This window comes from Panthera pardus, unplaced genomic scaffold (assembly GCF_024362965.1).
Source record: "Panthera pardus isolate Hobbes unplaced genomic scaffold, ASM2436296v1 HiC_scaffold_24, whole genome shotgun sequence".
NCBI classification, from domain to species: domain Eukaryota; kingdom Metazoa; phylum Chordata; class Mammalia; order Carnivora; family Felidae; genus Panthera; species Panthera pardus.
This window is the reverse complement of record NW_026526810.1, coordinates 22375335-22399188: the sequence shown is the minus strand read 5'-3', so window position 1 is coordinate 22399188 and position 23854 is coordinate 22375335. Positions and strand designations below refer to the sequence as shown.

Here is a 23854-nt window from a genome sequence, read left to right as displayed (position 1 = left end):
TGTGCCTCATCCTTGCATCTACTTCAAGCCTTCTTCTCTCTCCCACTGAACTACCAGGTTTGCAGATCAAGAGAAAACACACCTGAGGAACAAATCCAGAACCAGTGTAGATAATGAGATAATTGGTCTTGATGTTGACATGTAATTGGATGAGTGTCTGGTAGTCTCACAAGACTTTGGAAATCTGAAGCCAGATTGTGGACTACAGTAGATTGTCTGCAAATATGGGTGCCAGCAGTTTCTCCCATTCCTATGCATACATGCCACTCCCACTGTCAAGTGGTAGAGTCTGTTTCCCCTCCCCTTGAATCTTAAGTTTGTCCTGTGACTTCATATGATTAATAGAATGTGACTGATGTGATTGGTTAAGTTCCCAGCCTAGCCTGTACAAGGCCTTGCGCTTACCATTATCATTTTCTCCTGTGGAAGTCAGCTGCCATGTAAGGAAGCCCAGGATAGGCCATTGAATAATGAGAGACTATGTGAAGAGAAAGAGGTGATGAGAAGGAGAAGTAGCTATCTCCACCAACACATGGTACCAAGACTTTAATTTAGGCATGTTGGTGAAGCCATCATGAACATTCTGGCCATATTTGAACCACTCTAGCTGACATCATGTGGAGATGAGAGGAGACCTCCCTCCACTGAACACTCCTCAGATTTCTGACTCAAAAGTTATATGGTTAGTGTTTTAAGATCCTAGGTTTTGGGCTTCTTATATAAAAATAGATAATGGGAATATCCAATATTTGAATAACAGGAATTTTAGAAAAAGAGAGAAAGAAAGGAAATTATGAAATTATTAAAGGAAATTTACTTTAACAGAAGGATATGTTTCTTCTTATAGTATAATTATGTAGAAGTATAATTGCTTCTGCTAAACTATCACTAGAAGCCACAAGAAAATTGAACAATGTCTTCAAAATTATGAAGGAAAATGATTTCTATTTTTTTAATGTATTTATTTTTAGAGAGAGAGCACAAGCAGAGGGGGGGAGCAGAGAGAGACAGAGGGAGAGAAAGAATCCCAAGCAGGCCCCATGCTGTGAGCACAGAGCCCGATGCAGGGCTCAGTCCCAGAAACCTTGAGATCATGACCTGAGCCAAAATCAAGAGTCAGATGCTCAAATTACTGAGCCACCCAGGCGCCCCTGAAGGAAAATGATTTCTAATCTAAAATAGTGTGTTCAAATTATCTGTTAAATGTGAAAGTAGGCCAAAGATATTTTCCTTCATGCAAGATCTCAAAAAAAATTTTTTTTTACCTCCATGGACCCAATCAGTGCTGGACAGAGCCAGCCCAGAAGAGAGGCCAAAGTAATACTCTATGGTGCTGATGCCACTATGATAGCTGTGTACCAGTTGTAGGGAGCAACCAATCCAGATTTGTGATGGTCCCAGTTCTCCGGAAGAGAGGAATCCAGGAAGACAAATGAAATTCTTAAAACATCTGATGTATTTGCACACATCAATAAGATATTTAAAATTTAGGAGAGTTGGGGTTGAATTAATTCAGAGTGTAGTAGAAAATATTGAGGCTAAATAATGGAGCAAAACGAAATAGGAAATAGGAAAGTTCATAGAGGCACATAAGAGGCACAACTGTAAATCGAGTCTATGAAGGGATAGAGTGAATGGTGCAAAGGTAACGTTTGAAAAGATAAACCCTAAGAATTTTCCCAAACTGTTGAAAGACATCAAGTCTCATATTTAAGAAGCACTGTGAACTCCCAAGCAGAAAAAACAGAAAACAAATCTCATTAGGTGTAATATAGTAAAAATACTAAAAATCAAAGAAAGAAAATCTTTACAAGTAGAGCCAAAAAAGAAAAAGAAAAAAAGAAAAGAAAAAAAAGTGAGCGCGAGAGAGAGAGACTATAGTTGACCCTTGAACTACCCTTGAAAATCCATGTATAACCTTTGTCTTCCCCAGGACATAACTATGCATAGCCTGTTGTTGACTAGAAGCTTTAAAACATAACTAGTCAATGAACACATATTTTGTATATGTGTTACATACTGTATTCTTCTAATAAAGTAAGCTACAAAAAGGAATGTTATTAGGATCATAAGAACAGATTAACTCATAGTACTATACTGTATTTTTCAAAAGAAATCCTTGTATAAGCAGACCCACACAGTTTAAACTAATGTTGTCCAAAGGTTAACCCTATTTTCGAAGGAGCAAGAGTAAGTTGATACCTAATGGAAGCCAGATGACCATGGAATGACATCTTTCAGGTGCTGAAGAAAATAACTGACAAGAAAGAATTCTGTATCCAGCAAAAAAAGTAAAGGTGAAATAAAGACAATTCAAGACAAATAAAAATTGAGAGAATTTGTAATCAGTAGAATTATACTACAAGAAGTACTACAGACATTTTTGTAGGTTGAAGGAAAAAGATTCCAAATTCAGACCCAGAAATGCATGAAGGAATGAAGAACACCAGAAGAGTAAACATGTGGAGTACATTAAATATTTAGTATTGACTGTGTGAAACATAGTGTCTTTAGAAGCTTGAAATACATATGAGATGAGACTTTCTGACAATAGTCCAAGAGACAAGAGAAGAATAAATGGAGATTATATTTTCTAGGGTCCTGGCATTGTCTTTGAAGTTACAAAAATACTAACTTGTGTTAGATATTATAAGTCAAGGATGTATTTGTGAATTCAAGAAAACCACAGAGAAGAGTAAAGGAATATTCAACTAGTAAAACCATTGTGATTAATGCAAAAGAGGCCAAGAAAGGAAAAAAAAATCATAAAACAGATGAAACAAATGAAAACCAAATTATAACGTGATAGAAGTAAATGCAAATATATCCGTTCTTACATTAAAGGTAAATGGTCTAAATATTAAAATTTAAGAACAAAGATTACAATTGCATTAAACAAAGCCCAACTGTATCCGCTTAAAGGGATATACTTTCAGTATGAAGATAGAAAAGTCAGAAAAAAAGGGGGAAAAGATAGTCTATGGATATCCCATTCAGATCAAAGGTGGCATTGCTTTAGTATCAGACAAAATGTATACAGTAACCAAGAAACATTTTTTTTTTTTAATATATGAAATTTACTGTCAAATTGGTTTCCATACAACACCCAGTGCTCATCCCAAAAGGTGCCCTCCTCAATACCCATCACCCACCCTGCCCTCCCTCCCCCCCCCCATCAACCCTCAGTTTGTTCTCAGTTTTTAACAGTTAACCAAGAAACATTTTAAGGAGAAATCTTTTTTCATTATTAAAAGATTATTTTAACAGAATGGGAAAATAATTCTAAATTTATATGTAACATATCTTTAAAACATATAGAGCAAAACTGACAGAATTGAAAAAAATGGAAGAATCTAGACTCATACTTGGAAATTTTAACATAACTGTCTCAATGACTGGTAGTACAAGAAGACAAAAATCAATCAAGATATACAATATCTAAACAATATGATTAATGAACTTGATATAATTGATATGTCTAACAAATAATGCTATTCTTTTCCATTTTATTTCCTTTTGATGCATCAACGTAGAAACATTTTACCGATCCTCTGTTCTGTGTGTCTAACCCATATTTTCTTAAATATATTAATAATAGCTATTCTGAAAAGTCTGAGTCTGAAAAGTAAAATATCTGAACTACCTGTGGCTATGTTACCTTAAAAATATTTTGGGGGAGTTTTCAGTTATTTGACCCTTGTTTTGATTCCTCATAATATTTAAGTGAATGTTTAACATGGTATATTTAAAATTATAGAGGCTCCTTTCAAAAGTACTGTTGTTTTTTTTCTTCTGGCAAGAAGATAGAGTATAAGCAATACACCATAATCCTTTAAGGTTTGGTTTGAGGTTTTATTAAAGTTGATGTGTTTCAGTTTTGTCCTTATTCCTTTTGGGGTCTTACCTGAAAATCTGGGGTGTTTGCCAAGGCTACTACATTCCCGAATTCCTCAGCACTCCACAGTTGCTATAATATCTGCTTAGCTCATTAGCATCCCAGCTGCTGCTTTTTGCTGGGTGTCTTGGAGTCTTGCCTTGTATATGCAAAGCTTAGTAGCTGTCAGACTTCTAAAGGGAAGATTAAATGCAGGTTTTTTGGGCTCATTTTCTTGCAGTTCCTCCCTCTCTAAGATTTTTGCCCTTAAGGTCTCAGTTGTTTTAGACTCATTGAATTCCATTATCTGTTTCAGCCAGACAGGACTGCTGGTTTCTGCTAGGACTCACTTTCCCTGTACTGTGAATTTGAAATGTCTTCACGGAAAAATTCTAGGGTGAATGTGATCTCATGTTGTCCTTCTCTTTCCTCAAGAATTGTAGTTCCTTAAAATCTTGCCTACTTTGGTTGCTTTCCAGTGCCTTTAAATGGTTCAGTTATATAGTTTGTCTAGCTTTCATAGCTGTGTTTGGCACGAAGAGGATTAATTTTGATGTAGGCTACTTTGTCCTGGTAGTAACTTGTAAGTCCAAATAAAGATCCAAACACACATGGAACATTTACCAAAATTGAAACATGCAAAGCCATTAAACAAATTTCAAAAATTCAGATGATTGAACTCTTTTTGTCTTGTTGAACACAGCGGAATTATGTTAGAAATCAATTAAAAAAGATAGCCATATACTTCAACAAATGGTGTTGGGAAAGCTGGACAGCAAATTGCAGAAGAATGAAACTGGACCACTTTCTTATACCATACACAAAGGTAAACTCAAAATGAATGAAAGACCTATATGTAAGACAGGAAACCATCAAAATCCTAGAGGAGAAAACAAGCAACAATCTCTTTGACTTTGGCCACAGCAACTTATTTGACATGTTTTCTGAATCAAGGGAAACAGAAGCAAACATGAACTACTGGGACCTCATCAGTAAAAGGCTTCTACACATTGAAGGAAATGATCAATAAAACTAAAATACAACTGATGGAATGGGAGAAGAGATTTGCAAATGACATATCAGATAAAGAGTATCCAAAATCTATACAGAACTTATCAAACTCAACACCCAAAAAAATAAATAATCCAGTGAAGAAATGGGCAGAAGACATGAATGACACTTTTCCAAAGAAGGCATCCAGATGGCTAACAGACACATGCAAAGATGCTCAACATCACTCATCATCAATGAAATACACTTGTCAGAATGGCTAAAGTTAACAACTCAGGAAACAATAGATGTTGGGGAAGAGGCAGGGAAAGGGGAACACTTTTGCACTGTTTGTGGGAATGAAAACTGGTTTAGCTACTCTGGAAAACAGTATGGCATTTCCTCAGAAAGTTAAAGATAGAACTACCATACAACCCAAGCAATTGAACTACTAGGAATTTATCCAAAGGATACAAAAATGCCGCTTTGAAGGGGCACATGCACCCCAATGTTTATAGCAGCACTACCAACAGTAGCCAAATTATGGAAAGAGTCCACATGTCCAGTGACTGATGGATGGATGAAAAATATGTGGTATATATACACAACGGAATATTACTCAGCTATCAAAAAAAATGAAATCTTGCCATTTGCAACAACATATATGGAACTAGAGTGTATTACAGTAAGTGAAATAAATTAGAGAAAGACCTATGATTTTACTCATATGGAATTTAAGAAACAAAACAGATTAACATAGGGGAGGGGAAGAAAAAAATGAAGTAAGATAAAAACAGAGAGGGAAGCAAACCATAAGAGACTTAAATATAGAGAACAAACCGAGGGTTGCTGGAGGGGAGATGGGTAGGGGGGATGGGCTAAATGGGTGATGGGCATTAAGGAAGGCACTTGTTGGGATGAGCGCTGGGTGTTATATGTAAGGTGATGAATCACTAAATTATCCTCTTGAAACCAGTACTACACTATATGTTAACTACTTGAATTTAGATTTAAAGAAGTAAAAAGATAGCCATATAAATCTCAGATTTTTGAAATTTTGGAATATATTTCTGAATAATCCATGAGTCAGACAAGAAATCACCATGAAAATTAGAAAATGAAAATGCATATTTAAAATCTTATGGGTTTAAGGTTAATGCTGTGCTCTGAGAAAAATTTCTAGCCTCAATTGCATATATTAGAAAAGAAGAAAACCTAAAATCCACATTTTTTGCCTGTCTCCAGAAGTTAGAAAAGAACAGGTTAAATCCAAGGAACATAAAAAGAAAGGAAAAGATATAGGTGATAACTGAGAAAGTCAACAGAGCCAAAAGATAATCTTTCATATAGACTAACAAAATTTCTAATACTGATAAAAAAAGAGGAGACAAAGCATAATACCAAGGTATTACATAAGACTATTGGTAGAAATCCCATGAATATTAAGAAGATAATAGGATATGATGAACAATATTATATACTAAATTTAGAAACTTAGAAGAAATTGACAAATTTCTTGAAAAACACTATGTAAGCAAACTTACATGGCTAGAATTAGAAAAACGTGAAGGAACTTAGTAATTTTTTTTTAAATGTGAGTCTATAATTAAACATTTTTTTGCAAAGAAAATTCCTGGTCAAGATGGCTTCACCTATGAATTCTTCCAAATGTTTAAGGTAAAAATAACAGTAATCACATAGAAACTCTTACTGAAAATGAAAAAATGGAGCTTGTTTTATGATGCCAGCATAACCTGAATGTCAAAACCTAGCAAGGATATTATAAAATAGAACATTTTCTCTTAAACACTGATATAAAAATTATAAACAAAATATTAGTGAATTAAATATAGTGATAAACAAAAATGATAACACATCAGTCAGATGGGAATAAATCTGGTGCTTTTCAATTATTGGTTATATTAATTTGTATTTAGTGCTACTTTATTAATGACATTTATAAAATTTTTAAAAATGTACAAGTTCTTGGGTGTAAGAACTATGATAATGAAATACAGTTTTAAATTTTGTGTACTTCTAAGATTATTCTAAATGTTTAGACACTCTGACATTTTAATTACATAATTTGATATTTTCAATAAGCATTCTTCATTATGGGAATGGTTTTTCAATATAGTTTTTATTGAAAGTTCCTTAAGAAGGTAATTTGTTCATAGCTAATTTCTTAGAGTCTAAGAGACCTATGTTATAGTTTCTATTTTGATATACTCCTCTTTGACTTGCTTCAATCATTTTGCTTTTTTTTTTTTAATTACATGACAGTGTTTGTGTTGGCCATCATACTGGTTATGGAGTAGGTCCAAGTGTTAAGCAGTATTTCTATAAGGAAACTTTGAAAGAGGAGTGTTTTTCTTTCCTTTAAAAAGTGAAGTTATTAATCATACTGCTCCTAAGGGTGAGCCTGTTAAATTAACTGGAAACTAAACTCTTTTATTAAACTTAATTTTGGTATGTGTGATTTTTATTAGGTTGATTATATATATTTTTAATTTATATATATATATATATACACACGTATATGTATATACACATATATATATATTTAAAAGACAAATGTAATGAGAAATTTTTGAAAGTTAAATACGGAAGAAAATTGATCTCAGATTGGGTAGGATATGATTTAATTTTAATTTAATTTAATTTTAATTAATAATATTTTATTGTTTACCATAATGATATTGTTATATTTCTTAAAAAGTCCTTTTAAAGACACATACTGAATATTTGCAGGAGAAATGATAAGGATGTATAGGATTTGTTTTAAAATCTTTCAGAAGAAACAATAGGGAAGGGGAACTATATGAAATAAGAGTGGCAGAATACTGATAATTATTGAAGCTGGATAATTGTAACATGGGGTTCATAATACTATTTTATCTATATTGTGTATTTTAAAATCCTCATGATAAAAAGTTGAAAAAGCACAAGACAAATTTAAATGTAGTTTTCCCTTAGAGATTTCAAAGTGTAGACCTTTGAAAGAAAAAGTTATAGGTCTTTTTTTCTTTTTATTTTAAAATATACAGTACTAATATAGTCACTGCATTTTATTAAAATTTTTTTAATGTTTATTTATTTTGAGAGAGAGGTGAGCACAGGGAGGGGCCAAGAGAGGCAAAGAGAGAGAGAATCCCAAGGAGGCTCTGCACTGTCAGTGTGGAGCTTGACGTGGGTCTTGGACCCGTGAACCATGAGATCGTGACCTGAGCCAAAACCAAGAGTCAGACACTCAACTGACCGAGTCATCCAGGTATCCCAACAGTCATTGTATTTAAAAAAATAGGATAATGAGTTATTCCCAGTTATAAGAACCAGTATTTTGTAAGTATTTTTTTCCCTTGAAATAATATTCCTTTCCTTTAGTGAATCATTTGGTGGTATGGTCTTGATACTCATAAAAAATGTAGTTTTCATAGTGATGTAAGTTTTTAGTTTTACAGAAATAAGTCTGAGAAATCAGCTTACTTTTTCCTATTAAATTTTTTGCTTTTAATTCTTATACCAAATTTGTTAAGATAAAATTCATACCATTCAATTCATCTATTTATAATTCATCTATTGTTAGTATATTAACACATATAGTACCATAATCACAGTCAATGATAGAACATTTTCATCACCTCAAAAATGTATGTCTTGGCAATGATTTTTTGGATTTGACACCAAAGAAAAGCAACAAAAGCAAAAAACAAGTGGGACTACATCAAACTACAGAGTTCTGTACAGCAAAGGAAACCATCAACAAAATGAGGAGGTAACCTATAGAATGGGAGAAAATACTTGTAAATCATGTATTGGATTGGGGTTAATATCCAAAATATATAAAGAACTCATACAACTCTTTAGCAAAAAACAAACAATGTAATTAAAAAATTGGCAGAGGATCTGAATAGACACTTTTCCAAAAAAGTATCCAACTAGCCTCAGGTACCTGAAAAAGTGCTCAACATCATTAATCATTAGGGAAAGGCAAATCAAAACCACAATGAGATATGACCTTACATCTGTCAGAATGGTTGTCATCAAATAGACAGATAACAAATGTTGGAGAGAATGTGGAGGAAAGGGAACTTTTGTACAGTGTTGATGGGGATGTAAATTGGTATAGCCACTATGGAAAACAGTATGGAGATTCTTCAGAAAATTAAAATAGAATTGCCATATGATCCTGCAATCCCACCTCTGGGTGTGTATGCAAAAGAAATGAAAATACTAACATATCTGCTCCTTGTTCGTAGCAACATTATTTACAATAGCCAAAACATAGAAACAACTTAAGTGTCTATTGGTCAATGAGTGGATAAAGAATATGTGGTGTATATATATTTGAACATTGCTAAGAGAGTAAATCTTAGAAGTTCTTATCTCAAGAAAAAACATTTGTTAACTGTGTGAAGTGTTGTATATTGACTAAACTTACTTTGGTAATCCTTTCCTGATATATGCATATATCAAACAATATGTTGTACACCTTGAACTAATACGATGTTATATGTCAGCTATATCTCAGTACAACTGGAAAGATAAAAAAGAAATCTCATATCCTTTACTTAACACCCTTCTAACCTTGCATCTCCCCATCCATTATTAGTATGTAATACTGTGATTATATTGTATATAACCATTCTGATAGGTATAGAGTGATATCTCATTGTGGTTTTTAATTTGCATTTCACTAATGGCTAATGATGTTGAATGTCTTTTGTTTACTTCTTTGCCAATTGTATATACCCTTCATTGTAGTGTTTCTTCACATCTTTTGCCCATTTTCTAGTTGGATTGTCTGTAATACTACTGTTGAATTTTCAGAGTTCTTTATATATTTTAGACATCATTGGGTATTTCCTACAAGTCTGTTGTTTATCTTTTCATTGTCTTCATAGAGTCTTTTGCAGGGGAAAATTTTTCAATTTTGATGAGGTTTGTGAGGCTTTCCTATGGATCATGCTTTTGGTGTCAAGTGTAAGAACTCATTGTCTAGCCATATGTTTGAAAGATTTCTTGTTTTTTTTTTTTCTTCCTAGGTTTTATAGTTTTACATCTTAAATTAGTGATGCTTTTTGACTGAATTTTGGGTGAAGTGTGAGTTTTAGATGGAGGTTTACTTTTTTGCCTTGGATGTCTTGTTATTACCACCATTTGTTGGAATTTCTCTTGAAATTTTATCAAAAATCAGTTGGACATATTTGTGTGGATGTATTTCTGGGTTTTAAAGTAGTCTATTTCATTGATCTGTGTGTCTGTTGTTCCACCCATACTGTACTTTCTTGATTAATCTCACTCTGTGGTAAGCCTTAAAACATTGAATAGAGTGATTACTTTTAATTTATTCTTTTTTTAAAAAATTGTTTTTAGCTCTTTTAGGTTTTATGTCTTTCTATATAAATTTTAGAGTAAGCTTTTCTAATGTTCAAAAAAATGTTACTGGTATTTTGATAGAAATTACATTATGCTGTTGATCGTTTTAGAGAGAATTGACACTTATGATGCTGGATTTTCTAATCATTTTTTAATGAACATGGTATGTCTTTCAATTTATTAGGTCTTCTCTTTTTTTAATCAGCCTTTTGTAGTTTTTAGGATACATATTCTGTACCTTTTTTCTTAGACTTATTACTAAATATTTTATTTTCTTTAGTGTAATCATAAATTGTTTCAAATTTGTTTTCACATGTTCACTGTTAGTCTGTATAAATGCAGTGCATTTGTGCATTGACTTGTATCCTACAACATTACTGAATTTATGTAATAATTCTGGAATTTTTATGTAATTCCTTGGGATATTCTATGTAGACAATCATGTCATCTGAAAATAGGGACAGTTTTATTTCTTCTTTTCCTTCCCCCCCATCCCCACATCCCATGCCTTTTTGCACTGTGTAGGACTTCCGGTACTATGTTGAAGAAGCATGGTGAGAGGAAGCATCCTTTTCTTGTTCTAGATCATGGGGAAAATTATTCATTCATTCTTGCACCATTGAGTATATGTTAGCTATAGGTTTTTTGTCGATGCTTTTTATTGAGTTAAGTTCCCCTATATTATAGCTTAATACATTTTTCTCAAGAATGGATATTGGATTTTGTGAAGTACTTTTTCTGCATCAGTTGATAGGATCATATGATTTTACTTGTATAGTCAGTGGACCAGTAGTGAATTACGTTGATTTTTTTTGAATGTTGAACCAGGTTTGCATACTTGTAATTAATTCTACTTGGTCATGGTTTGTAATTCTTTTTATACATTGCTGGATTTGATATGCTGATATTTTGTTGAAGATTTTTATATCTAAATTCATGAGAAATATTGTTATTTAGTTTTATTTTTATGTACTGTCTTTGTGTGTTTTTGTACCAAGGTAAAACTGGCCTTGGTACTTGGGAGGTGTTCTCTCCTCTCCTATTTTCTGGAATAGTTGTGTAAAATTTTTAAATCCTGTTAAAAGTGTTGCATAGAATTTGCCAGAGAAACCATCTGGGCCTGGAGGTTTTGAGTGGGGAACTTTTAAAAAGTACAAATTGAATTCTTTAATAATCATGAGACTATTCAGATAGTCTGTTTTCATTTTGGTTGAGTTTTATAGTTTGTGTTTCTTATAGAATTGGTTTATTAAACTTTATTTTATAGAATGAATATGGTCTGTGATACTGAATGTTCTGTATATATTTGAAAAAAAAAGCATTTTACTGTTGTTGAATGGACTGTTTTGTGTATGCTATTATATCAAGTTGGTTGATTGTATGTTCAATTTTTCTATATACTTGCTGATTTTCTATCTAGTTCTATCAGTCCCTGGGAGGGAGTTAGAAGTCCACATTTGTAATTGTGCATCTTTCTCTTTCTCATTTCATCCTTACAAGTTTTTTTGCTGTGTATCTTGAGTTTATATTGTTTGGTGTATACATACTTAGGGGTATATATCTTCACTGTGCAATGCTTTTATCATTATATAATATGTTTTTGTTTCTTTAGTAATTTCTTGCTCTGAAGTCTACTTTATCTGATAATAATATATCTACTCCTGCTTTCCTCAGTATTTGCATGGTGTGTCTTTCTCACTTTGAACTTACGTATGACCTTGTATTTAGGTGAATACAAGTATTTAAGTGAATTTCTTGTAGATAACCTAGAGTTCAATTGTATTTTTATTTTTTTTTTAATATTTATTTGAGACACAGAGCACAAGTGAGGGAGGGGCAGAGAGAGAGGGACAGAGGATCCACAGCAGGCTCTGTGCTGACATACAGTCAAATGTATGGTATTAGTACTAGGATAGAGGAAAGAACTTGGACTTTTGAGGTAGGCCTATGTTTGGATTCTGAAAGATGGGGGTGGAGGGCAGTTTTTATGTAACCACTGGGACATGAACACCAGAACCAATTTGCCTAAACTTGCATCTTGGCTTTACCTTTACTGGGTGTGTGACCTTGGGGAAATTACTTATCCTCTCTTTGTCTCATTATTTTCAATGATAAATGGGGTAAGTGAAATGACAAATGATAAATTTTATCAATGATAAAATTGGGGTGATAGTATTGGTATTACAGGGTTGTTGTGGAGATTAAGAGTTACAATATGTAGACACTTGGAACAGTGCTAGCACACAGTACACACTATATAAATGTTTATTATTACTTTCTGACTCTGTGGCCTATGTCAGTCTTAATCTGAATCTCAGTTTTGTCATTTGTAAAACATGGAAAATCATACCAACCCCACAGTGTACTTGTATTAGACATTACATATGCACATACACACACTGCATCTTGTATAGTTAGTGTCATGTTTATATATTAGTTACACCTAATACGAATTTGATTGGAAAAAGTTTTTATTTTATAGGTTTTGAAAATTTTTATCATCTAAAGAAATCTTGATTTATTTCCTTCCCTCAATTGCATAGAACGGAAAGATGCTGAAGGATGGGAGACTGTTCAGAGGGGAAGGCCTGTTCGCTCACGATCAACAGCAGTGATGACAAAAGTTTCAGTAGCAACAGAAACATTAAGGTCAAAGGATGACAGTGATAAAGAAAATATACAACTTTTACCTGATGAAAGCATTGAGAAAGGTGAATTTGATGGAGATGGACCTTCTAATACTGTAGAATCTCGGTCCAAAGACTCATTACACTCTTGTGACCATCCTCTTGCTGAAAGAACCCAGGTAGTACATTCTGAAAATCCTTTTACTACATTTTTATAAGGGATATGTCTATGCCGGAATGTCTTATTTTCCTATTTTATTTTTAACTTTTTATTGTAAAAAAATTCAGATCTCCAGAAGAGTTGCAAGAATGAACAATGAACTCTCCTATACTCTTTACCTAGATTCACAGACTAACATTTGCCTCATTTTTTCTTTTTTCTTCTTTATTCATACTTACATGTCACACACATGTATACTAAACAATATGCAAACACCATAACCATTTACCTGCATTATAGCATGTATCTACAAAGAATAAAGAAACCCTTAACCATTTTAATTATAAAATTCAGGGAATTTGATATCTATATAGTATTTTCCTCTAATTTATAATTCATATCCATGTACCAGTAATTTCTTCATAGAATTTTTAAAATTTATTTATTTGTTTTGAGGGGGGAAAGGGCAGAGAGAGAGGGAGAGAGAGAGAACCCCAAGCAGACTCCACACTGGTAGTGAGGCGCCTGATGCGGGGCTTCAACTCATGAACTGTGAGATCATGACCTGAGCCGAAGTTGGATGCTTACCCAACTGAGCCATCCAGGTGCCCTTTCCTTCATAGAATTTTTTCTCTGAGCAGAGATCCAATCTAGAATCACACATTATAAATTCAGCTTTGTTTCTTTAACATCTTTCATCAGGGACAGTTTTTCAGTTTATCGTTGTTTTTCATGACATTAATGTTTTTGAAGAATACATTGCATTATTTTTTTTGTAGAATATCCTTCAGTTAGTTTATTATCCAAGTTAGCTTATGCATTTTTGACAGAAATAAAGTGATTGGCCTTAGTGTCACATCTAGAGGCATATATTAATTTTCCCAACTTTGTTGTTAATTTGAATTACTTGGTTTAAATGGTGGTCTACTGTTTAATTTGGAGTGTTATTAAAAATGTTGATGAAAGTAAGGATCATTTTGAACTTGCTCTCCTTTTACATCCTGCAATTCAAGTGTATAGTCATTTGCCAATATTTAATGTAATTCTTTAAAGATGATATTCTCAGTATTTCTGCTGTTAGTCCATTTGAAATTTATTTTACTTATTTGATGAAGGAATGCATTTTTTAGATATTTGTTTACATGAATATATATGTTCAATAGGCATAATTTTATGCAAAATGAAACATAAGAGATTCTTTATATGATACAGGGGCTAAGTAAAAATTTGTAAAATAGTTACATTATTTCTAAGTTTAGAATAGTATTTCTGCTTTAAAGTTTTCTCTTTTTACATGTAGGATATTTGTTTTTATTGGAAATTGTACTCAATTTCCATGTTTTTCTTCTTGATGATAATGGCTCTTAACTGTACATTGTTCCCGATGTTCTGTAACTCCTTAATGTATGTATGTTTTATGCCCATGTGAGATTGGAAGCTCCTTGTGAGGGGTATCTTATGTTGCCTTTAACTTACTGTATTATGGAGCAGAATCCTAGACACAGGAAATAATCAGTATTTTTGTTGGTTATACTTTTCAGAAACTTTTTAATGTAGGTAAACTTGGTATAAAAATCTTTTTGTATCACTTAACAGACCTGTAGCATTTTTGCTAACATATATTTTAGCTATAAAACTTAACAGTATAAAAATTACATTGGTTTTGCGTAATGAATAAACTTACATGATTTGGGATTTTAGGAATAATCCATACATACAACTTTTGAGTAATTTAACTATTGCTAAAATATTTCCATATAAAAAGTTCACTGCTCTTGGTGTCCAAGCTAATGATAATATTTGTTTTTTCCACTGTCATTCTAAAAATGGAAATAGCATATTGTATATTTTTCAACATTATAGTTTAGCTTTGATTTTACTGTATAAATGATACTGATTTTTTAATAAACAGGGTTGACTATATTGTAAACATCAGTAATGCCAATATAAATATTGCCAAGAAGATTATAAACTATGGTGAATGATGTATAGATAATGTTGATAGTGATATAAACAATGAGATACAATTTAAATAATACCTACACTAAAATCAGTGCTTTGGGACACTAAGTTTTGACCAATAGTAGAATTTTTAAAGTAGTTTATAAGACTTGACCAAGTTTCATATTTATATAAATAATTAATCAAATTGGGAGCTTCATGGCCACTGCAATATTTATCTAATGTTTATTTAAATAGTGATGTGAGTGGGTTTGAAATTCACAATTTTAGATTTTAGTTCTACTTGTAGCTCATTACTCTGAGTATAATTGGAAAACACAGCACCATTCTTTCTGTACTCTGTTACAAAGTGGAAATAAAGACATGTTTCTATTTACTAAACTAGGAGGTTTTTAAAAAATGGGTATTTGGTTTAAGACAGTACTTTATTTGACTTAGATCATTTTCCTATTTTTGTTGGTTATGTGTTAAATATTTCTAAAGGGTAATGGGGGAGGATATTGAAATCTAAATAGGAATTGCTTGCTCAGATATACTATACTTTTTATGGTGTATTTTCTCTTTTAGATCTGAGAATTGGTATTGTGTACCATGTGGGTTTACAGGAAAGATACTTTGAGGTTTGTTAATGTTATCTTAAGGGAGCAACTGTCTTGTTATGAGTAAAATGCCCTGAAAGTATATATTTTGGTGAAAAGTGCCTTCATTTGATATTAGACAGACAATCTTTACAAAACCACATAAATACCTTTAGTTATTTGAATATAAGACAAACTATTATACTTGTGACTAGAATTTCTTTTGTGATGTATATAAAGTACTCATCAAGAATCAGCCTACTAAAAATAAAAATGTAATTGCAATATAGCTTAATAAAGCCAAACTTTCAATATAGCTTAATAAAGCTAAGCTTTCATAAAGCATTTCAGGTATTGCCCTGTACGTAGTAGGTGTGCAAATAAAATTTGTTCTGCTTAATGGTATTTTTTTTCCTTACACTTGAAACGTAGAAAAAAGACAAGTGAGTCGTCAGTCAGCCAGTCAGCTACTGCTTTAGTTGATAGGTGTATTATAATCATTTTTTCTACAATGGAGTAGTTTGTCTGATTCACTCTGTAAATGTGTTTTGTTAGTTCACAGTGAATACATTGGATGAGGTCAAGAGCTCTCGCAGTAGTACTTTACAAGACCATTCTCTGCGAACTTCTGAAATACCTGCTGTTCACATTGATACAGAATGTGTTTCAATTATTCAGCAAGCTGATATGCCTCCTTTGCAAGCAAATGACATATTTTCAGCAGAGAAAGCAGGGATAGAGAGTGAAATGGACCCTTCAGACATTTCAAATGTGAGTGCTGCTAACTTGGTAAGAACAACTTATCAGAATTCTGAGTAAATATATTAAAGAGGCATAAAACTTTAATAGTAATAAATTGTGTTACTTTACACTTTATAAAGTATTTTGTACATGTTATTTCTTTTTAATATTTTATTCTTATAGCAAGCTTTGAGATGCTTCTCATTTTGTAGAGGACGAAAATAAGATCGCCAAGTTAAATAACTGTTGCTAAAATCATTCATTTTGTGATTTGATCAAATGGTTTTTAGTCTGGCATTAAGAAACTAAACCAGTAACAATGAAGTCTTCCATGCAACGTCTAGCACTCTGATGGATGGAAAATGTTGCCTACTGGACTTTTAAAAATTCTCTTAATATAGTTCTTTAGATAGCCTCTGTCATTTGCTTGGAGTTGGTCTTCAAGATGAAATTTATTTACCATCCCTATTGCAGAACCTTTAAAAATGTGTTGATTTGGAATTACAGTTTTATGCTTTTAGATGACTACTTATTTGTCCTCGTGTCTTTCTATTTCTCACTTTAGTAGTAAGATATATGACCTGAGGATAATCCAGAAAGGGTTATTCTAGTATAAAAGTAACTTTTAGAAGACATAGGCACACACAAAAAATTACTGAGAAAAATCATTCAAATCTTATTTTACTTTATTTTTATTTATTTTGAGAGAGAGAGCATGCATGTGTACAAGTGGGGGAGAGGCAGAGAGAGAGAGAGAGAGAGAGAGACCCAAGCAAGCTCCACACTGTTGCAAGGCTTGATCTCACAAATCATGAGATCATGACCTGAGGTGAAATCAGTCATATGCTTAACCGACTGAGTCACCAAGGTGCCCCATCAAATTTTATTTTTTAAATGGCCACCGTATACTGTACTTTCCTTAAAAACTTAGTGCCGTATCATGCTGAAAGATGCTATTGACAGATGGTATTAGATCAAATTATGTATCTTAGAGAGATAATAACATTAGACACAGATGAAACTTGATAGGGGTTTGTATAAGGGAAAAATAAGGGCTCTATAGTAATAAGAAAAACATTTAAAAATTTAAGTAAGGAATAAAGAGAAAATTATATTTTAAGTTGGCTCTTTTAGTGTGACTGTTCTTAAAGGTGAAACATAATTATGGTCATGTAAGTACTAGGTTTAATATATGGGATAGAAATTGGTCATATTTATATTTTTTACTTGCATAGCTAGGCATCATATTATTTATTTTGCTAATTGATTCTGTGAGAATCAAATTTCAGAAGAGGAAAAAGATCCCATACTTAAATAAGCACTAAATAGTTATTTAAAAATTCTTTCATCCATTTTATTTTGATCACATGTATAAATAAGCTTGTGGTAGAATATTAAAAACTCTTGGTTATTTTAAGGATCAAATTTACGTACTTTACATACTCTGCTTTTGATATGAATATTAGTATATTCTTAGAGTTCTTAGAGGAATTTTATTTTATTTTTTTTATTTTTATTTTTTTTATTTTTATTTTTTTTCAATATATGAAATTTATTGTCAAATTGGTTTCCATAGAGGAATTTGAATTAAACCAGATTTTAAAAATCTTTTGTGTTTGGATTTGTCTTGGTGGAGCTAAATCTTTGGATTGTTCTCCACATGTACCTCATTGTGTAGGTTCTCAGTGGGGGGTTGTAGAGAATTGCTGCCTGTGATGACAGAACTTTTTCTTTTCCTTCTCAATGCAGTAGTCCTGTAGCTAAAGGTAAATAATAATAATAATAATAATAATAATAATAATAATTCTTCCGTTATCTTATTCAACAGAAATTTTGGTAGAAAATGACTGTTCAAGGGGCACCTGGGTGGCTCAGTTGGTTAAGCGTCCTACTTTGGCTTAGGTTATGATCTCACAGCTAGTGAGATTGAGCCCCGCGTCAGGGGGCTGACAGCTCAGAGCCTGGAACCTGCTTTGGATTCTGTGTCTCCCTCTTTCTGCCACTTACGCAGCTCACACTCTTTCACTCTCTCAAAGATAAATAAACGTGAAAAAAATTTAATAGAAAATGACTGTTTGAACCTTTCTATTTAAGCTCAACTTTTGCCATTGTTGTAAAAAATGTGCTAATATAAAACCTAGCTACAGTGGATCTAGGTTTTTAAATTTACTAAAATTTCAAATTTTTTTTTTTTTACAGTTTATTTATTTTGAGAGAGTGTGAGCTGGGGAGGGGCAGAGAGAGAGGGAGAGAGGGAAAATCCCAAGCAGGCTATATTCCTTTTATAGTGCTTTTCTTTTGTCTTAAAGATACTTGATCTACAACTGTTTTGAATTTTGGCACTCAAATGAAATTCATACTTTGACATTAATAATAATACCTGTTATTTGTATAACTTCACAGTTTCTCATACACAGCTGTCTCATGATGAAGGTAAGTCATGAATTACTGTACCATTTTATGGAATACAAAATAGGCTCTTGGTTTTAAGAAGCTTCCCAGTCACACAAGTAGCAAGTGGTTGAACTTATACTGAACCCCACATTTTATAATTCTAGATCAATGCTATTTTATGTATACTGTTGAGTGTGTCATTAGTACATAAAGAAATGATTACTTTCACTTAATTGATGATTCTTTTGTTTGTTTTTAACTTTATAGTCCATGGCAGAAGTTCTTGCTAAAAAAGAAGAGCTAGCAGATCGTCTAGAAAAGGCCAATGAAGAAGCTATTGCTAGTGCTATTGCTGAAGAGGAGCAGTTAACCAGAGAAATTGAAGCAGAAGAAAACAACGATATTAATATTGAAACTGACAACGACAGTGATTTTTCTGTGAGGTTTTATTTTTTAAATTAAAAATTTTTATTTTTTATTTTTATTTTTTTTTAAATTCCAGTATAGTAACATATAGTGTTGTATTAATTTCAGGTGTAATATAGTGATCACCCATTCTGTACATCTTTACTCAGTGCTCATCCTAAGTGTACCCTTAATCCCCATCACCTGTTTCACTCATTCCCCCCAGCTATCTCCCCTCTGATAGCTTTATTTTAAACGAGCACCCTCAGGTAAAGAAGGGTATTTTTTTTTTCCCAACAAGAGCATTTTTTATTTGAAGCATACTTCAGAATACATGATTCTAAAAGATATATTTAAAACATTCCATCCAAGAAAAATAGAACAGACATTTTTTTTAAGTATTCACAAAAGAATCCCAGAGACATAACAAATATTACAAATTTAAGAAGACTGAAATCGGGGCGCCTGGTGGCTCAGTTGGTTAAGTGTCCGACTTTGGTTCAGGTCACGATCTTTTAGTTCGTGGGTTTGAGCCCCGCATCAGGCTGTATGCTGACAGCTCAGAGCCTGGAGCCTGCTTCGTGCATTCTGTCTCCCTCTCTCTCTGCCCCTCTCTCCTGCTCGTACTCTGTCTCCCTCTTTCTCAAAAATAAATAAATAAATAAATAAATAAATAAATAAATAAATAACATTAAAAAAAAAAGACGGAAATCATACTAAGTATAATTTCCATTTACAATGGTACAAAACTAAAGATCAACAAAAAAACAAAGCTGGAAAATCTACAATGTAAATATTAAATATTTAATGTGTAAATATTAACACACCACTGCACAAGCAATGGGCCAAATAAGAAATCCAATGGCAAATTAAGATATGTCTTAAAACGGGCGCTTGGGTGGCTCAGTTGGTTGAGTATCCGACATTGGGTCAGGTCATGATCTCATGGTTCGTGAGTTCGGGCCCCACATCAGGCTCTGTGCTGACAGCTCAGAGCCTGGAGCCTGCTTCGGATTCTGTGTCTCCCTCTCTTTCTGCCCCTCCCCCACACACGTTCTCTCTCTGCCTCTCAAGAATAAAGAAAACTAATTAAAAAAAATTTAAAACAAAAGAAAAACAAAACACAATATTCTGTAACCTATGGGATGCAGCAAAAAGCAAATGTTAGATGCTAGATGCTATAAATGCTTGTATTAAGAAAAAGTGTTGGGGCGCCTGGGTGGCTCAGTCGGTTAAGCATCCGACTTCAGCTCAGGTCACGATCTCACGGTCTGCGAGTTCGAGCCCCGCGTCGGGCTCTGGGCTGATGGCTCAGAGCCTGGAGCCTGCTTCCGATTCTGTGTCTCCCTCTCTCTCTGCCCCTCCCCTGTTCATGCTGTGTCTCTCTCTGTCTCAAAAATAAATAAACGTTAAAAAAAAAAAAGTGTTGAAGTAAACAACATTATATCACAAGGAACTAGGAAAAGAGGAGACTTAGGTGAAATTTAGTAGAGGAAGGAAATAACAAAGAAAAATCAGAAGTAGAGACCAGAGTAAACAATAATATAACATTGAAAGTCATGACTGGTTTTTCCAAAAAAAAAAAAAAAAAAGGAAATAAAATTGGCAATACTTTACATTAACTAAGAAAAAGGAGAGAAGACACATAAGCCAAAATGAAAAATAGAAGAGAAAACAATACAACAGATGATAACAGATTACTATGATTATATATTAATAAATCAAATAACTAGAAGAAAACCAAACAAACAAAATTCCTAAAAACGTACAAGTTACCAAGATTGAGTCATGAATCTTGAATCCAAGAAGTAGGAAATCTTCTTAGACCAATAACAAAAATGAAAGTTGAATTGGGAATCAAAACTCTGAGCACAGAAAAGTCTAAGACCACATGGTTTCATTGGTGGAATTCTATCAAACATTAAAAAAAAAAAACAATGACAATATTTACCAAATCTCATAAATAATGGAAGAGAGGAAACATATTCAAAATCATTCCACGAGGCCAGTACTGTTCTGATACCAAAGCAGGATAAAGACAATACAAGAAAAAAAAGTCTAGTTTGTCCCATATAAGTATTGCTACTTGGACTGTATTTTGACATCCATTTGAGTGATAAATGTTTCTCCACTCCCTCACTTTCAATCTTCAGGTGTCTTTAGGTCTAAAATGAGTCTCTTGTAGGCAGCATATAGAGGGGTCTTATTTTTTTAATCCCTTCTGACACCCTATGTCTTTTGATTGGAGCATTTGGTCCATTTACATTCAAAGTAATTATTGATAGATATGTATTTATTGCCATTTTATTACTTGTTTTGTTGTTTTTAATGGAGATTTCCTCTGATCCTTTCTTGCCTTTGTCACTTTTGGTCTTTGTACTCAAAGAGTCCCCTTTAATATTTATTGCGGGGAAATAATATTTATTTAATATATAAATAAATAATATATATTTAATATAATAATATAATATTTAATATATTTAATTTAATATTTAATATATTTAATAAATAAATAATATTTATTTAATAGTCCCCTTTAATATTTATTGCAGGTTTAGTGGTCATGAACTCCTTTAATTTTTGTTTGGGAAGCTGTGTATCTCCCCTTTTATTCTGAATGATAGCCTTGCAGGATAGAGTATTCTTGGCTGCAGACTTTTTCCATTTAGCACATTGAATGGAGCATGCCACTTACTTCTGGCTTGCCAGGTTTCTGTGGAGAGATCTATTGCTAACCTGATGGGTGGTCTTTTGTAAATTAAGGACTTCTTTTGTCTTGCTGCTTTTAGGATTTTTTCTTTCACTGTATTTTAAAATTTGATTACAATATGTCTTGGTGTTGGCCCGCTTTTGATGATTTTGATCAGAGTTCCCTGTGCTCCTGGATCTTGATGTCTGTTTCCTTTCCCAGATTACGGAAATTTTCTGCTGTTATTTCTTGAAATAACATTTTCTGCTTTCTGGGACTCCTCTGATATGAATGTCTTTATATTTGATGGGGTCACTGAGTTCCCTAAGTCTATTCTTGTGCTGCATAATTATTCTTTCTTTTGTTCAGCTTCATTATTGTTGATTATTTTATCTTTTAGGTCACTAGTTCATTCCTCTGCTTCTTCCAGTCTGCTGTTCAATGCATCAAGCCTGTTTCCAATCTCATTTATTTCATTCATCTCTGGTTGATTTTTTTTTTTAAACTCTTTTATCTCTGTTGTAAGGAGACATCTCACTGATGTCTTCTATTCTTTTCTCAAGCCCAGTGAGTATCTTTATGATTATTGCTTTAAATTCTCCATCAGGCATGTTACTTATATCTGTTTTGCCTTATCTTGTTTTCATTTGGGATAAATTCCTCTGTCTTGGCATTTTATCTGGTATCTGCCTTCTTCTCTGTGTTAGAAAAGCCAGTTATGTCTCCTTCTCCTGAAAGTAATGGCCTTATGTACTGCCCAGGGCCTGGCGCTTCAGGGATTGGCTCTGGTGTGTGCTATACATGCTTTACTGTTGTGTTTTGGCTGCTCTGTCCTTTAGGCCAGTTGTCTGTAGAGCCTCTCCTTGCCTGCTGAGGGCAGTGTTTGGTCCCTGGCCTGAATGTGGTAAGTTTTAACTAGATGTGCTCTGGTGTGTTTGTGCATTAAGACCTGACACCAACTCCACCAGAACCAAGGTCTTGTAGAACTCTCTGGTCAGGAGATGTGGTGTGGGCAGGGGTTTGTGCTGTTTTTCTGGGAGAGGGACTCACCACACTAGGGCTGAGGCAAGCTTGACTGAGAAGGGCAGTCCTGCTAGAGCACAGATGTGTGGGACTTGGTGGAAGCAAGTTAGGCAGCCAGTGTTGGCGCTGAGCTGCTTCCCTCAGATGGCCTTGTGTTCATGCTGAGGGGTGTTGGAGGGAAATGGTTTCAGCCAGCTCCTTTGTTCCTGGACAGCAGTCTCCATGAATGTTGCCTCTCTGGGAAACACTCCTAGAATAGGGAATAATCTCACCACTGTGTGCCCCAGCTGTTCTTCAGATCACTGTTTCCACACTGACTGTCCCTGGGGTTGTTTGCTTGCCTCCTCTCCAGGAGCGGGGTTGTGCCCTCCGGGCTCTATCCCAGCTAAGCCTGCTGACCTTTAAAACTCTAACGTTTAAACCCTACTGGTTTCAAGAGCTCAGAAAATTCAGTCCCTCTCTGTTTCCAAGCTAGTGGCTTTGGGGAAACGTTCTCCTTGTGTGTTCCTGGGCTTGTCTTTTTCTCTCGCCCTTCCTCGCAACCACAGCTCCTTCCTCTCTGCAGCACCCATGATCTGTTTCTCCCCTAACCCATGTCTGCACTTCCTACTTTCTTTGGTATGGCCTCTTCTCTCTTTACTTGTGGAGTATGTCCTGTCTTCAGGGTGATTTCAGGGGTATTTAGGATGATTTGATAGTTACCTAGTTGTGTTCCTGGGACAAGATGAGCCTAGGGTCTTCCTACTTCACTGCCATTTTGGGTTCTTTCTGAGAGCTTTCAGAATTTTTTGCATAATTGTTCAAAAATTACATTTAGAAATAAAATTCTTAGGGCCAGAAGGACTTAGAGTTCATACAAAAACAATAGGAAATCATTTTTTAGCACTTTAACCATTACAGAGTATTTTTTAAAATTTTTCTAATGTTTATTTTTGAGAGAGAGAGAGAGAGAGAGACAGAGCATGAGCAGTGGAAGAGCAGAGAGAGTGGGAGACACAGAATCCGAAGCAGGCTCCAGGCTCTGAGCTGTCA

The 23854-nt window shown here is 33.7% G+C and overlaps 1 protein-coding gene across 3 annotated transcripts in view; it reads left to right on the top strand.

Annotated features, from left to right (window-relative positions):
• Positions 1-23854, top strand: part of SCAPER (S-phase cyclin A associated protein in the ER) — a 504168-nt gene that overhangs the window by 97612 nt on the left and 382702 nt on the right. For 2 of the 3 annotated variants that reach the window (XM_019441359.2, XM_019441356.2), the window contains 3 exons: positions 12787-13049; positions 16126-16359; positions 18973-19143. In XM_019441359.2, the coding sequence (XP_019296904.1) occupies positions 12787-13049; positions 16126-16359; positions 18973-19143 (668 nt within the window). The remainder of the gene's footprint in view (positions 1-12786; positions 13050-16125; positions 16360-18972; positions 19144-23854) is intronic. The other variant, XM_019441358.2, reaches the window with a different exon arrangement.